This window comes from Toxotes jaculatrix, chromosome 15, assembly GCF_017976425.1.
Source record: "Toxotes jaculatrix isolate fToxJac2 chromosome 15, fToxJac2.pri, whole genome shotgun sequence".
Taxonomy (NCBI): domain Eukaryota; kingdom Metazoa; phylum Chordata; class Actinopteri; family Toxotidae; genus Toxotes; species Toxotes jaculatrix.
The window spans coordinates 25316322-25331930 of record NC_054408.1 but is presented as its reverse complement, the minus strand read 5'-3'; the positions used below and the strand labels follow the sequence as shown (position 1 = coordinate 25331930).

Below are 15609 nucleotides of genomic sequence, written 5' to 3'. Positions count from 1 at the left end.
ATAAGCTGCTGATACTTTTTTTTTGTTACATTTGCTTTTAGGATTTCTGTGATAAAACATAAAATGCAGCCTCCTGTCTCTGTTTCTTTCTCTCTCTCTCTGTAGTTGTGTATTCATGACAACTACAGGAACAACCCCTTCCACAACTTCCGCCACTGTTTCTGTGTCACCCAGATGATGTACAGCATGATCTGCCTCTGCAGCCTACAGGTAATCAGCTGGTGGTAAAATCAGGGAACAATTTCATGGCCTCACATCCTGCAGATTGATTATTTAAACTCATACACTGATCCCAGTTATGTAAAAAAAAAAAAAAAAAACTCAGTGTTAAAAGGTCAAAATGCTGAAATGTTTGATTGTACCTGTTATGAATGGTCAGCATCTTGACTTTTTACTTCAGCTGATGTACTGTGGAGTTACAGCTGCTGTGGGGAGAAAAATCTGGTTCAGGCTTTGGGAATAACTGAGCGAATTATGCTGCTGAAAGAGTCTGAACTGGTCGAGCATTAAAATTCTCAGTGCTCTGTTCATCTGAGGGGATGAGGGAAGTTTGGGGGAGGAAGGATGAGGGGCTGAGGAGGAGGAGTGATAAAGGGGAGACACGGATATGAGAAAAGAAAGAGGAGGGGAAAAAAAAGGGAAGGAGGAGTCTCTCCTCAGAGAATGGCCCTCTCAGCTTTGCTCTCTGGAGCTTTAATTATCACAGGCCTAATGACTGATTATGAAGCAGCTGCATCACTGATGTGCTAACGAGGTCACACACACACACACGCACGCACGCACGCACACACACACACACTCTCTGTGGCAACTTTAGGATGCACACTGGGATCACACACACATTAGTGCACATATGGACATGATCCTTTAGTAAAACACTTCATTGATGCATTAAGTAATTTAAATGTGTGTGTGGGTGTGTGTTCATTTCTTAGGAGAAGTTCACTCAGGTGGACATTTTGATTCTCATGACAGCTGCTGTGTGTCATGATCTTGATCACCCCGGATTCAACAACACGTAAGACGCACACTAAAACACACACTTACACACAAACACACACATTCTCTCTCTCACACAGACAAACCCAGCCATACATTTTTTTTCTTCGTTGTACTCACTCTCTTTTTTTCCCATTCTGTCCTTCCTTTCCTCCATCCATTCTGAGGTTCTTCATGTCCTCCCTCTGTCTCTTCCTTCCCTCTTCTGTCCTCCTCATCCTTCTCTTGTTTTCATCTTTCCTCCATCTTGCCATAGCCTCCCCCTCCCTCATAGAGCTCTCTCCTTACATCCTTCCCTGTGGCTTGTTTCTCTGTCCTCTCTCTTTCCTCCCCCTTCCTTTCTGTCCTTGTCTCCTGCTTCTTTTCTCGTCAGTCTTCTGTCTCCATTCTTGTGTCCTTCTGCGTGTCCTCCTCTCTCCCATCTCTTCTTCCTCTTTGTCCCTGATTCCTTTGCATGTTTCTCATTCTTCCCTCTCTCTCTCACTCTCTCTCTCTTCCAGGTACCAGATCAACGCCAGAACAGAGCTGGCCGTTCGCTACAATGACATCTCCCCTCTGGAGAATCACCACTGTGCTGTGGCCTTCCAGATCTTCTCTCAGCCCGACTGCAACATCTTCTCCAACTTTGACCCAGAGGCCTTCAAACAGATACGACAGGTGAGTAAATCATAAAAGGGAAACTCATTCTTTCATGTGTGTAAATGTGTATGTGTGACTGTTTCAAACCCAAGGTTTCTATATCAGGTTGAATTTTTCATCCAGAATATTTCAATCTGATGTAAATGTGCAGGCATAAAAACATGGAGTCTCAGGCTTAAATGTTAGAACAGATACTGTCAGACGGTGGAATAAGATGATTTTAACAACTGAAAAGAAAAGGAAGAGGAGTTTGAAAAGAGTTCTGCATACACACAAACTATATCAATAGAAAACTTGTCAAGTCCTGTGTGTGTGTGTGTGTGTGTGTGTGTGTTGATGAACTGTTTCTCAGGGAACCATCACACTGATCCTGGCCACAGACATGGCGCGACACGGAGAGATCCTGGACTCCTTCAAGCAGAAAGTGGATAACTTTGACTACACTGACGAGGAGCACGTCACCTGTGTAAGGACTCTTTGGTTTCACATGTGCTGCGACACCTGCAGGTCTAACTCAGCTGGTCTACAACACCCAGGCTAGAAAACATGACATCATATGGACCGGATGATGTTGTCCTGCATCAACAGCACCACACTCTGTGCTGCAGAGAACAATGAAATGAAAACGTTCTATACACAGCATGTGTTTTCATATAAGAGTAACTCTCTCGCCATGGTGACCTTTGCCCTCTCACCCTGTGCTCCGTGCAGTTGAAGATGGTGCTTATCAAGTGCTGCGACATCTCCAACGAGGTGCGGCCCATGGAGGTGGCTGAGCCCTGGGTGGACTGTCTGCTGGAGGAGTACTTCATGCAGGTGGGTTGCACTGCCACAGCATGTGGACCACAAACAGGAAGTGGTTTCAGGGTTTTGCCGTTTGCTGTCACTGGCTGATCTTTGTGTCTGTGCTGCTCAGAGCGACAGGGAGAAGGCTGAAGGGCTTCCTGTGGCCCCGTTCATGGACAGAGAAAAGGTCACCAAGCCCACGGCTCAGATCGGCTTCATCAAGTTTGTCCTCATCCCCATGTTTGAGACTGTGATGAAGGTAAATGCAGAATACACACGTCCTTATTTCAGTGTGAACTGTTTGCTGTTTTCAGCTGGCTGCCCTTTATAATTCATGCTCCTGTTCATGTTACTCCCATGTTAAACCTAAAATGAAGTTTTCATGAACACACACATCATCCTTCCTTTCTGCTGCTGCTAACAGCAAACTCCAGAGTCTCTTATCTTAGAACATTAGAGTTTATTGATCATAGGTTTAAAAATGAACTAAAGCAATAAAACCTGAGTTAAAGGTGGCTTTTGGCTCCTCCTGCAGGCTCTGCCACTCGGTAACATGCTCTTATCTTGTGACTTCTATTATGGTGCCTTTTGCCTCTAAAGCTTCAGAAGCTTTGGAAGATGGATTTTACAGTCATCTTCTCCTTTAGATGCTTTTTGGGAAACAAGGTCTTGGATCTTTACATCCAGAGCCTGAGAACTTTTCTCTGCTGCTGCACTTTATGTTGGAAGCGATGATTTGGCCTCATACAGATATGAAGTGATGGATTTTCATCCTTTTCCTGCAGATCACTTCAGGTTGTGTGATGATTTTAGTCCTGCTCACACAGTGTGATAAAGATCTGCCCTCAGATTTTCAGCGATGGGCAGGCTGGGGGTGGGGGGCAGTGGGGGTTGCTCCAGAAGCTTCTTCATGTGCTTCTTGAAGTGGTCCATGGTGGATTTTGAAGTCTGCTTTGGACCATGGTCCTGTTGTAGAAGCCAGCCTCTTTTCAGGTTCTTGACTGTTTGTTTTCTGCGGGGTTGCATTCACTTCTTGTCACTTCAAAATCAACCAAATATGGAATTTGCCCAGACTTTTGCATTTAGCTGTACATAAACACAAAGTAACCGCAGCGACGACACTGACGCCTCAGCCTTGTGTGGGTCTGTGTGTGTGTACCAGCTGTTCCCACAGATCGAGGAGGCGATGGTGCAGCCACTTAGAGAGTCGAGAGACCGATACGAGGAACTCAAACAGATTGATGACGCCATGAATGAGGTTGGAGGATTTCAACAAGTGTGTGGATCATTTGTCCTCGATGCAGATTGTGACTGACAACAAGTGATGTTCCCTTCAGGTGCAGAAAAAGAAAAGTGAGAACTTGACCATGGGCGGGAAGAAGAAGTAAATATGTTTAAAAGGTGGGAAAGAGCAAAATTTCCAAACCTGGACAAACACAGACGCTATGGACAGTTGTCTTTATGAATGGGATCTGTCTGTTTCAGAGCCAGTGAGTGTGGAGCACAGGATTGAAGCGGCGCCACGTAAAGCGAACCGGAGTCATCACACACGTCGGTTCGTAGCGGGCCGACACTCTCTGTCCTCTCCTCACCTCAGCCTGTTGAAGAGCAGTGGACCGCTGGGATGTGAGATGTGGGAAAATCAGGTAGATTTTCAGTCTGTCAGAAAAGAGAGTGAGTGGATCTGTGAGAGCAGCTCTCACACAGCGTTACAAGCTAGTGATGGTCTCAAGGACCAGACGGACAGTCCAAAGCCTTTTTCAGGGAATGTCACCATTTGTACAGCACAGACTACTTCAGTGAACAAGATTTAGATACATATCTTACATTGTTTTTTTTATTTGAAATGTGTTGTTTTTTACAGATTGTACATTTTTTTTAGCAATATTTGTTCATTCCTACAAAAAAAATAAAGGGATTACTTTAATTACAAAATCTTGTCTGAACTGTTGACGTCTGCTTTTTATTGCTGAGCACAGTTAGCACCTCACAGTCAGTGTCCAGTACCTCTTCTGTACAGCAGGATATCTATTAAACAAATAAGGAACACAAAGAGGGTCATGCAGTAAAATGTGCAATATGCTCTTTTATATCTGTTTGTGTACAGTGACAGCAAGGCAAGGGGGCAACTGCCCAGGGGCCACAGAAACTCAGGAGCCTCAAAGGTCCCACATTCACTGTGTGTCCTGAGTCGTCGTCATTTGATTTACGTGCAGATACTTTTAGCACAATGGAAGTGTTATTTCAATGTACAGGTAGTTAGCACACAATCATTAGCAGTGAGAGCTTCACAGGCTTTTATTGCTGTAGGTTTCATCTCTCAGGTTCTTGTCGAGCTCCTCTGGTTTTAGTCTGTCGGGCCTGGGTCCAACCTATGAGGAGGATCTGCTGACACTGGTCATGTCTAAAAAAAAAAAAAAAACCAAAACAACACTCGCACTTTTCTAATGTGTAGCAAAGAATTAAAGTTGAATGGTTGAACTTTTCAGCCCACACCTTTAAAAACCCAGAGAACTTTAGGACACACAGTGTTCACACACCTTCACTTTTTACACACTTTGTGTTGTAGATTCAGTTTTTACTGGATAAGACTGCCATTTTTGCTCATCGATCATCAATCGATAACCATAAATTTATTCAAAATCTGAAACTGACACCCCCTCATTTACCAAAGTGAATTGAACAGTTGAAATAATATTCAGTGTGAAGTGTGGGACCTTAAATATTCACCTTCCTGATGTTTTGTACATTATCATGTTAAAAAAAACAAAAAAAACACAATCATTGTATGTTTGAATTCAACACAAAACTGTTTCAGCACATCATACTCGATGCTGTAGAATTCAACGAAGTTTAATGTTAGCTGCAACATTTATTTAAAAAAAAAAACCCCATCTACACAGGTGACATGGCAAAGCACACAAACCTTCCTGTGCCTCTTCCACGCTCACGTTCAACTGTGATTCATCATTCAAAGAATCAGATGGAAAGGAAATAGCAGCATGTTTTCAAAGTGTCTTCAGGGCGAGGGCTCAGTTACAGTCCCTGGCGTCTCCTTCTTGGCCTTCTTGTTCCCGTTTGCTTTCTGTGTCATGGTCCTCTTCAGCTGCTGCTCCTCCAGCCTCTGCTGCTTCTTCTGCAGGTATGTCGTCACATTGTCATAACTGGTCTTGTGCAGATGCTCGAAGCTGGTGTTTGTCCTTGTGGAGGCTGTAACGTAAAGGAACAGAAGAGGAAGAAGGGTTAGTGACAGGAACCACAGCTGCATGCTTTTTAAATGGTCTGTCAATATGTGATCATGTGCACGTAAAAAAAAGGTTCAGAGAGTCAGAGTCAGGTATGCTGTGTGCAGACATTAAAAAGTCTTCACCTGTTTGAACAATGTCAACTAAACTTTCCCAGCAAACAGGAACTGCTGCTGCTGAAGAATGAAGCCAGCTAGGATAAACCAGCTAGCATCATGTTCACCTGGATGAGTTAAACCAGGTCTTCACCACTTTAAATTAATATATACACCACAAGTATTTCTAGAATAACTTAAAAAGCAGTTGTGAAGCAGCACGTAATCCAAAACGAATGACAAAATCTTAAATGAACATGCATTTAAATGAGACAGAGAATCTACAGCCTCACAATGACAATGCTAACATGCTAATGACACCTCACACACTCTCTTCAGCCTCCTGCCATCAGGGAGAAGGTAACGGACTCTCAGGGTCCCGTGCACAAGACTCTCAAACAGCTTCATCCACCAGGCTGTCAGGATGCTGAGCTGTCCACTACCTGTACATAGGTTTTATTATTCTACTGTTTTATTTGACTTAATGGCACCTCTCACTTGGTGAGAGAGAAACAGTACTTCTGATTTTTCTGTATGTCCTGTACATAAAGTGAATTGACAATAAAAATCTTTTGATCTTTTTGATTTTTTGAAGATAAAGATGTGTAGTTACCCACAGTGTCTGCTGTGATCCACAGAGTCACACCAGTTCGATCATTTCAGAGGTTGCACTGATAACCCAGATGATCATGAACCGAAGCCCTGTTGGATTTAGCCTGTGTCAGCAGCTCAACAGGAGCGGTGTGAGGTCATGTAACACAGCAGCTTATTTCTGTCTCGAGGGTATGAGTGGGACGAGAGTGAGAGAGAGGGAGGACACTGAAGATACACCGACAAGAGGCCAAAAGGCTGCGTGGAAGTGTGGAGGAGTGTGTGCGTCAGTGTGTGTGTGTGTGATCATGATGATGATGATGATGATGACTCACCCTCAAGTGTTTCCCAGTGTGGCTTGAAGGCTTCAGTCACTGTGCTGAGTTCAGGGCTCTCAGCATCACACTAGATGGAGCAGGAGGAGCACACAGGTCAGTGTCAAGAGTCAGAGCCAGAGCACACAGGGTGGAGTTCTAATGAGAACATCAGAAATACTGACACCACCCCTATGCTGAGGCATGGTCGTGTCATCTTATTTATGTCTTATTATTATTATTATACTGATTCTTAATCATTTGAACATGTTTTCCACAAACCCTCTCGTGTGTATCTGCTTATGTTTGAACACTAACATTGAAACTAAAGCTGAAATCAGTCTCTGAGCGTGTATGAGTGGATGGTACCTCCCAGGAGCCTTGTCTGTGTGTGTAGACTTGGAGCGGTGCATCGCTGGAGTCCATCAGCACCCAGAGCCGTCCCTCTCCGTCAAAGGCCACGTCCACGGGACGGTGCGGCAAGGACAGCCTGCTGTGTGGCACGAGCCGCTCTTCATTCGCCCGCTCCAGAGAGAAAAACTGAACTGTGGACACTCTGAGGACACACAAAGAATCCATCAGTGTCTTAGCTGCAGAATGAGCCAAAGTGGAAGACTCGAGGGAATTAATGACTTCGCTGATTGGCCAGTTCATGCTCCTCTTTGCCTCTATATATCTATATCACTGTGAATTTATCCTCTCTGGGCTTTGAACTGTCAGCCTGATAACACAAGCAACTTACACAAGTCACTTTGGTCTCTGACACGATGTGACTTTCTCTCTTTGACAATAATCATTAGTTATATTCCAACATACTTTGACCCCTTGAAGTACATTTAAGGAATCTTTATTAAATCATGGTTTCACACTGTGGGTTTACACATCATGTGGTAGCAGCAGATACAAAATTGTCTGGTCTCTCTGGTTGTCACACACACACTGAGCTCTACTCACCTCTCACACTGCACAGCTACGTGCTGTCCATCAGGGGAGCTGGCAATACGACACACAGTTGGCGTCTGGTAAATGAGACAAACAGAAAAAGTGGCAGAGTCATTCCATTTTTATTACTGTTCACTTTACAAAATGTTTTACGAAATGTTTCTAATATGAAAGGAGCTGGTCCTAGTGACAAATCCCCAGATAATGTTTTATATGTTCAGTATGAAAACAAAGATTTACGTGTTCGGTAAACTTCCTACAGCTGTCAGCTGGCTGCCCTTTATAATTCATGATCCCAGACAGAAGTTCAGTAATGTGAAGTTCATATGAAGCCTAAAATGAAGCTGTGACTGTACCTGTGTATTTCATGAACGTGCAGGTCACCTGCTGTGAATGCCATGGTTTCTGTATTCCACCATGAGGGGAAGTGGCATTTCAGCCAGAATACGTGAAGAAAGATGACGACCAACTGCTCAATTACTTTGTGTGTTAAGACCGTCACTGTTTTTATGATAAAAGTATAAACATATGAAATGTAACTTAGATTCCACATGTAGGTTTTGGTTCCTCCTGCATGTTACATGGTGTCCTAAGATGCCAAGAAGAGTCACTCATTAATCAGTGATCATTTTTATGAGTGTCTTACATGACGTTGTTTTTGGGAAACGCCTCTTGATATTTGGATATTTACGATTATCTTTAGCAAAATAAAGCCTTGGCTCTAACCTGTCTCCAAAAGGACAACTACAGCAAGTATAGAAGCTCAAAGTAGAACTGGTATGTGTCTAAACTGGAATGTGTCAGTCTTATCATTATCAGTAGGAACGATGGCAACAAATACAGAAATAACTGTTGCATGGGAACAAAATGGAAATATTATTTTGAGGAATGAAAGAAATAAGCCAGTTCAGCTGCATATGAACATGTTTGGTGAATTTATAGGAAAAATGAAGCAGTTTGATAATGTACATTCCACGCTGCAGTCGTAAGAAGCACCAGCTTTGCAAGGCCTGAACACTGATCCTCTGAATTCTTAAATAAAAAAGGAAAAATCCCCTGCTTCTAAAAGTATTTGAATAACCACCACATTTACCGATAATAAAATTTGGATATCGCTCCATGTTTTCATTTTGTGGACTTTTGATAGCATTTGAAAAATAATGGTGGACTTCTTTGGAAGCCAACACCCCAGCAGTTTGCTGCTGTGGAGATGGAGGAATTCAATTTAAATGGTGCACAGACTGCATTTATGTACAGCTCTTCTAGTCACATTGACCACTTAAAGTCACATTCACTCACTCATTTATTTATTTATTTATTTAAAAAAAAAATTTACTTTATTGATCCCTCCTGGGGAAATTACTCTCTGCATTTTACCCACACCAAGTGAACGAAACACATACACAAGCATGCACATGCACTAGAGACGCTGGGGCAGGGGGCTACCCAGTGAGGCGCCCGGGGAGCTGGGGTGGATCGGTGCCTGGCACCACAGCCATGGTAGCAGAGGCAGGGGAGGCGCGTCTCCTTCACCACCACCGTATCCGTTTTTTTTGCGCTTGGTCGAGGGATCGAACCCACGACCCTCCACGATCTCGCGCCACAGCTGCCCCCATTTACACACACATTTTTACTAACACACACATTCACACACTGATGGGCACACTGGGACCAATTTGGGGTTCAGGATCATGCCCAAGGACACTTTGACACATGGACTGAAGGAGCTGAGGATCAAACCACCGACCTTCTGATTGGTGGACGACCCGCTCTACGTCCTGAGCCTGAAAATATTTGTCCTTTTGGCAGCAACGAAGCAACTGGGACTGGTGTGAAGGGGCGAGGGTCATCAGCACCCATACAGCAGCTTGTAAGACCATGTCAAGTCCAGTCAAACACAAGCCTGTAGTCTACAAACATTCAAGATGCCACAGGGCTGTGGAAAATACACAGCAAGAGAAACAGCATACCTCTTACGGGCTGAGCTAACCGCTAACTTGTGTCCATGGAGCGACCATCTGTCTGAATTTACAAGCCAGTAAAAAGACTAAAACAGAGCACAGCTGATGTTTCCATGAATAAACTGCTGAGGAATGTCACAGAGAAGGAGACAGGGAGACTCTACAGTCACTCTGACAATAACTGATCACTTTTACACACACAGCAGCGAGCCATGGTGTGTTCAGCGCCTTGGTGGAGGGAAGCCCGATTCCTGCTCCTCGCTCTCTCAGGTTGGAGCTGGGTTAGCTTAGCACTGACACACTTTATGGTGGAGTAATGTGGCCACACTTTCCTGTGACTGTGGCAATGTACTGGTGCTTCTCTCACACAGCAGAGAGACTCACTTCACACAGCAGACCTGCTCAGTTAGACCGAGTCACATACAGGTGCAGTTCAGCTCATGTTACTGTACATTGCTGAGTGAGGCACTGGAGAGGGCGAGCCGTTGAGGACTTCTTTTAACAACTACTACAAAACACAGATCAGACTGTCACTGAAAAGAACTAACCTACACCCATTCATATGATTATTAAGTGTTTGTTTAGCTCCATAGACAGAGAGGGAATGTAGATTACAGATGGAAGACTGAGTTCAGGGAGGGACAGATCAGGAGAGTCTGCTTTGAGTTCATCTTGTCACTTTTCGAGTGAGAACATGCTACATACTTCAAACCTGCTCAGAGTTAGTGTGTAGGATGGAATCAGGATGTTTCTGTATTTCTGCTATGGTGTTGTGTTTGCAGTGTTGTAGGGCGAAACACGCTGTAGTTACCTTCTGTTTGTCAGCCTCAGACTCTGGTGTCTCTTCAAGCTCTTTGAGGTCCCAGCTTTGCAGCCTACGGCCAGACTCATAGTCCCACAGCTTGACAGTCCCATCCTGACAAACACCAACGCACTTCACATTACACACCGGTTTGTAATTCTTCATGCTGAAACCTCTGGATCAGCTCTGATATTATGCAGTCAAAGTTTCAAAATAGGAGAACATAAAGCTCAGAATATTGATAAGCAGAGTGTGTGTACATGTGCATATGCGTGTTAATGTAACTTACCCCTGATCCAGACAGCAGACAGTGGGAATGTGCTGATGGGATCAGCAAGGCACTGACAAACCTGAGAGAAAGCAGGACAAAAAAACACAGGAATAGTAATGATAATTAAACTTTATTCCTCCTGAGAAACCTCAATGAGAATACACACAAAATTGCCATTGTTGTCATTTTTAATTCTGCATCATCTTTGCCATAGTAAATCGTTAAACCTCTTTTCAACAAAGTGGATTTGGATCAAAGTTCATGTGCAGGGTGTCAGAAAAACAGCACTTTATCATTTGAAGAACATTTCTAAAGGGAGGTCGTCTCTGTCTCTGAGCGACACAGAGACACTGATGCATGCGTTTAGAATTGGCAGGCTACTCTACTGTAATGCTCTCCTTTCTGGTCCACGAAAGACTACAATCAATCAGCTACAGTTAATCCAGACTTCTACTGCACAAGTGCTGACTGAGACCAGAACACGTTACACCTGCCTGAATGTCTTTACACCGGTTGCCTGTTGCTTTCTGCACTGATTTTAAAATTCATTTATTAGTCTATAGCACACTACGTAGTCTTGCACCAGATTATCTAACAGAAATGTTGTTAATTCATGAAGCGGGGAGGCCCATCACTCATGGTTCAGAATGAAACCCTTTATGGCACTGGTGCAGGCTTTCAGAGGATCTGAGAGGAGCTGAAAAAACCGATGGTCTTAACCATGGACAAAAATACATCTGTTTAGTCTGGTGTTTATGTAGTTTTCTCAAATTTCTGTAATTTTCTGTCGTTATGGCTCTCAATGCTTTTACTGTTGTATCTGCAGAAGAAACACTTCACTGATTCGTAGTAGTGTTTGTCTCCCAGTTCATTTTCACCTATAAAGCACTCTGAATGGCATCCGACTGTTCTTCACATTACAACTGCTCATACACACAGTGTTCAAACACTTGAGGGTGATTTTCCTCCTTTTGGTTCAGGTACTCACTGTTGATGTCCCAGGCAGAAGGACTGGATATTGTATGGACACTTGCGGTGGCTCACTCTGATCTTCTCATCACGGTCGGCTGTGATGATGTACTTGTCATCCGGTGACATGGTCTGAAAAACAGCAGCAGGGGACGGGCATTCAGTCACTCAGCTCAGGCACACACACACTCTGACAAAATGTCCAAAGGCCATGAGAGGACAAGTCCTGCCATGGGGACAGCAGTGTTGTTGCCAGGTGCAGGACTGGGCAGGTATGCATAAATCTCTCTCTCACAGCTCTTTAGACAAATTTAGACAAACCACATCTCCCTCACTATTACTGCTATTTGGTGAAGTAGGTGATGGTGTGAATCTTCCCAAACATGAACTAAATGATACAGCATTTCCTACTTTAGCAGTAGATGGTTGATTCTTTTAAAGAGGAAAGATGACAAGCTGCCTGCCCAAACTCACTGTCCGTCCACTGGCCTGATCCAATTAAAGCGGAACAAAAAAAAATATTTTAAACAGAATTATACGAGGAATAGATGTCGAAAGACATTAGAGACACACATTTCTGTCTCACTTCATGAACACTAATAATAATCTGTATCAAAATGTGATTTGAAACATCAGAATATCAATACCTGAAAATTTAAATGTGATTTCAAGCTGATGAACATCACTGTGATTGAGCTTTATGGTTCATTTCTTTGTTTGGAAACAACAGTGTGACAAAAAATCCTCATCACAGGATCCACAAACATGTGGTATGTGTACACAAACGGCCTCCATCTAACGGAACACACACGCTTTTATTTCAGTCCATACACTCATCTACACAGGCTGTGTAACTGCTTGTATTTGCATCCCAAAAATTATTTTCCAGCTTCAGGTCTGGATTCTTCTGTTTTACACACATGACTAAAGCGATCGTGTGCTGGGTTCTGTCTGCTGCCTAAACGTGGGTGACCTACACTCCAATACTGTGCCACAACCCAGAGGACAGAGAGGTCTCTACATTTCAGGCAGGATGGTCCAATTTCCATGTTAAAAGATTCTAAGACAATTTATGCTCCGCAGTGAAAGATAACACTGAAAACATAAACTGCTTACACTACTAGTGGAGCTTTTTGATTTGATGAATTTTGTGTGCCTAAAATCATAAGGCACATACATTATATATACAAAATGGATCAAACATCATCACCAAATACAACAATCTAATCTTTAAGAGCATATGAGCTGACTAACATTTAATATTAGCATTAAGTTGGATCCTACTCTATTTTCCATGTGATACTTGGACCTTTAACTCCTTGTGTGGCTTCCTTGGATTTATATTTCACCAATTTTTAACACAGAAAATGCTATTATCCTTTAATTCTGAGAAAAAATAGTTAAATTTGACATAAAAGCACTAGCCTATTTGCTTTTATATTTTGTGGCAGCACAGCAAGTGATGGATGTCACTTCTGGAAACTCTGGAGATGAACCTCCCGCCTGAGGACCCTATCCTCTTTCCCATTAAGTCTAGACCTGGGGCCCTTGCACTACAGATGACACAGTCAGACCCTCCTGGGGACTGAAGCTGCAGCTGCTTTATTAATGTGCTGCTCTCACCATGCAGCCTGTGCAGTCATTTGTTGTTTACACAGTTTCCAGCCACAGTTTGTGGCTTTCTTCAGCAGATTACAGCTCCTCAATAAAGGCGTCAGCACACCTTTTTTTTTTTTCCCAGCACACTCCGACTGAAATGCTGGTCAGAGAGCCAACCAGCTTGGCCACCTTCTCCTGTACCTTTCCAACAACTGTGGCTGAGGTGGTATCTAGGAATTTCTGTAAATTGTGTAAGGCTGCATCCCATTAGACTATGCCTGTGTGCTGCTTGTAATGTAGGAGCAAACGTCGATCTTTAAACATTTGTAAAAGTTGACATATATTGTTATCAGTTCTCTAGACTACACTTGTGATAGTGTTGTTTGCCCAGTGTTTATGTGGCTTGCTGTTCCTTACCACAGCTAGCAACATGGACAGGTGGCCCATCTTCAGTTCACCCTCCCTCTGCGGCTCCGCCACTGAGAAGGAGTACACGTCTCCTGATTTGTCAGCCACCAGCAACTCATCCTCAGCCTGGCTGAACACCAGGGACGTGCACCTCCTCACCACCCACCTGTGCATTACACACACAGCGATTATTAACATATGTGCCAGTGTACACCTTGCATCATTTTCTGTACAGTGCATGACGGTGTTGTGACTGGATTACAGAGTTTTAAGTACCTGATGCTGATACACTGCCATGAAGGATCACAGTGGAACAGAACCAGTCTCTTGGTGTCATCAGTCAGAGACACCAGCTTTCCAGAGGGAGACACGGCAAAGGCAAGAACTTTGTCACTTCCTGTATCCTCTGAGGCACCACCATCACTGATGACAGAGGAGACAATACACAGTCCTTATGCATATTCACATTCCAGTTATACTTTAATCTTTCCATGTTTGTAGATCTGTTTCCCTCATCTTATTCTGGATACCAGGAATTATCTGCTAGTCTTTACCTGTTGCTGTTATCCTCTGCATTCTTCGGCTTCTTCTCAGCAGTGCTGCAGTCAAACACAAACGGTGCTCTGCAATAGAGAAGAGCGGATGTAGTTTGATGGGCGCTCAATTCAGTTTTACCCTTCAAAAATAAAGTCAATAAGTCAACCAGTTAACTAGTCTGTGGAACTCCTAGCATGGAATGTCAAAAAACATAGGGAAAATGGACGATCATAATTTATTAATAATAATAATAATAATAATCCGCTTTAATAATCAGCTTTTCCAGGTGCTCAAAGACAGTGGGGACAACAGTAAACAACAGCTGTAACAATAGTATTTATTTAACAGAGCCCAAAGTGACATTTTCAAATCTCTTGTTAAGTCCAACAAACAGTTCAAAACCCAAAGGTATGTAATTTACAGTATTATAAACTAGAGAAAGCAACAAATCCTCACACTGGGGGAAATGAAACCACTTACAGAATTCTTGATGTTACTGACTGACAAAGAATTTAAATGCTTGATCAGTTATTGAAAAAGTTGCTCTCAGTTTCTCCGTTGATTGAGAAATCGAGAATAAATTCATGATTTAAATCATCATTTTTGCCAATTTTAGACTTTTCTATTATACTGAGACAAAGTTCTTGTACAGCTTCTTGTGTTTAGACACCATTTATTAAGCAACTAACTATGCCCACATCACTTTACAGATGGAGAAACATTAAATGTGAGATCATCATGATGGTACGGGTGATGATACTACGATGAAGACTGTGTCACGGAAATACCACATCTTCTCACGCTGTTCCAGACTTCAGTACAATATCCTAACTTATAAAAACCTGGAAATCAGCGTACACATTTCTCATTGGTTTACAAACTCGCGTAGGAACCTTTTTATGTACAGTTTACGGTAGGGACGCTAACGTTAGTCAAAGACTGACAGCTCGCTAACACTGCTAGCCAGCAGAAATAACATGTCCCACCTGCTAATAACTCCTTAATTATGAAGGGGACGTTTGAAATGAGTCAAACCTGCTCTGTTTAGTGTGAATTGCTAGAAGTTTCTTGTCGCTGGTGAAAATAAACCACTCTCCACAGAAACCGACAGCAGTCATGATTGTTGTGAGCGACACGCGACGGAAAACCCACGCGGTGTATTTTGTCGCGCGAAAATTACGTCACCAACCACACGCCCCCCCCCCCCTCCGAGAAGGTACAGAATGTACACAAGAGCTCGTAAAGTTCCCCTACGATGGTGCTGGAAGGGTTTTTCATATGTAATACACATATGGTTAGATTTCTGAACGGTAATATGAAGTGAAAACATTTAGGCAGAGTAAATAAGATCACCATAGCAGCGATGCATGACAATAAAACCAAATTGTTATCATATTCAGTGTGGTCACTTAGCCATGTGATTCCTTTACAGACATCCACAGTACATATCC

General features: G+C 43.1%; 2 protein-coding genes across 7 annotated transcripts in view; one reads left to right on the top strand and one right to left on the bottom strand.

The window, feature by feature from the left end:
* pde9a (phosphodiesterase 9A) overlaps positions 1 to 4281 on the top strand; it is a 29490-nt gene extending 25209 nt beyond the window's left edge. For all 3 annotated transcript variants that reach the window (XM_041057656.1, XM_041057655.1, XM_041057657.1), the window contains 9 exons: positions 106 to 210; positions 936 to 1018; positions 1500 to 1656; positions 1991 to 2104; positions 2350 to 2454; positions 2555 to 2683; positions 3587 to 3682; positions 3762 to 3825; positions 3910 to 4281. In XM_041057656.1, coding sequence (XP_040913590.1) covers positions 106 to 210; positions 936 to 1018; positions 1500 to 1656; positions 1991 to 2104; positions 2350 to 2454; positions 2555 to 2683; positions 3587 to 3682; positions 3762 to 3812 — 840 coding nt within the window. In that variant the 3' untranslated portion in view covers positions 3813 to 3825; positions 3910 to 4281. The remainder of the gene's footprint in view (positions 1 to 105; positions 211 to 935; positions 1019 to 1499; positions 1657 to 1990; positions 2105 to 2349; positions 2455 to 2554; positions 2684 to 3586; positions 3683 to 3761; positions 3826 to 3909) is intronic.
* Positions 4282 to 4703: 422 nt separating this feature from the next.
* On the bottom strand, positions 4704 to 15302 carry wdr4 (WD repeat domain 4). Of its 4 annotated transcripts, none has more exons than XR_005895401.1 (12): positions 15194 to 15302; positions 14176 to 14244; positions 13898 to 14044; positions 13631 to 13787; positions 11634 to 11746; positions 10664 to 10724; positions 10384 to 10488; positions 7624 to 7688; positions 7039 to 7225; positions 6691 to 6760; positions 5351 to 5634; positions 4704 to 4828 (listed from the first exon to the last, which is right to left on the bottom strand). XR_005895401.1 is itself a non-coding variant. In XM_041057659.1 (11 exons), exons 1-11 carry the CDS (start codon positions 15274 to 15276, stop codon positions 5444 to 5446), a joined length of 1248 nt encoding a protein of 415 aa, XP_040913593.1. In that variant the 5' UTR covers positions 15277 to 15302; the 3' UTR covers positions 4758 to 5443. The 4 variants fall into 4 exon arrangements, 1 of the variants encoding a protein (XP_040913593.1); XR_005895402.1 differs by lacking the exon at positions 4704 to 4828 and adding an exon at positions 6382 to 6536 and having other exon boundaries at positions 5502 to 5634; XR_005895403.1 differs by lacking the exon at positions 4704 to 4828 and adding an exon at positions 6378 to 6536 and having other exon boundaries at positions 5520 to 5634.
* Between the last annotated feature and the right edge of the window lie 307 nt (positions 15303 to 15609).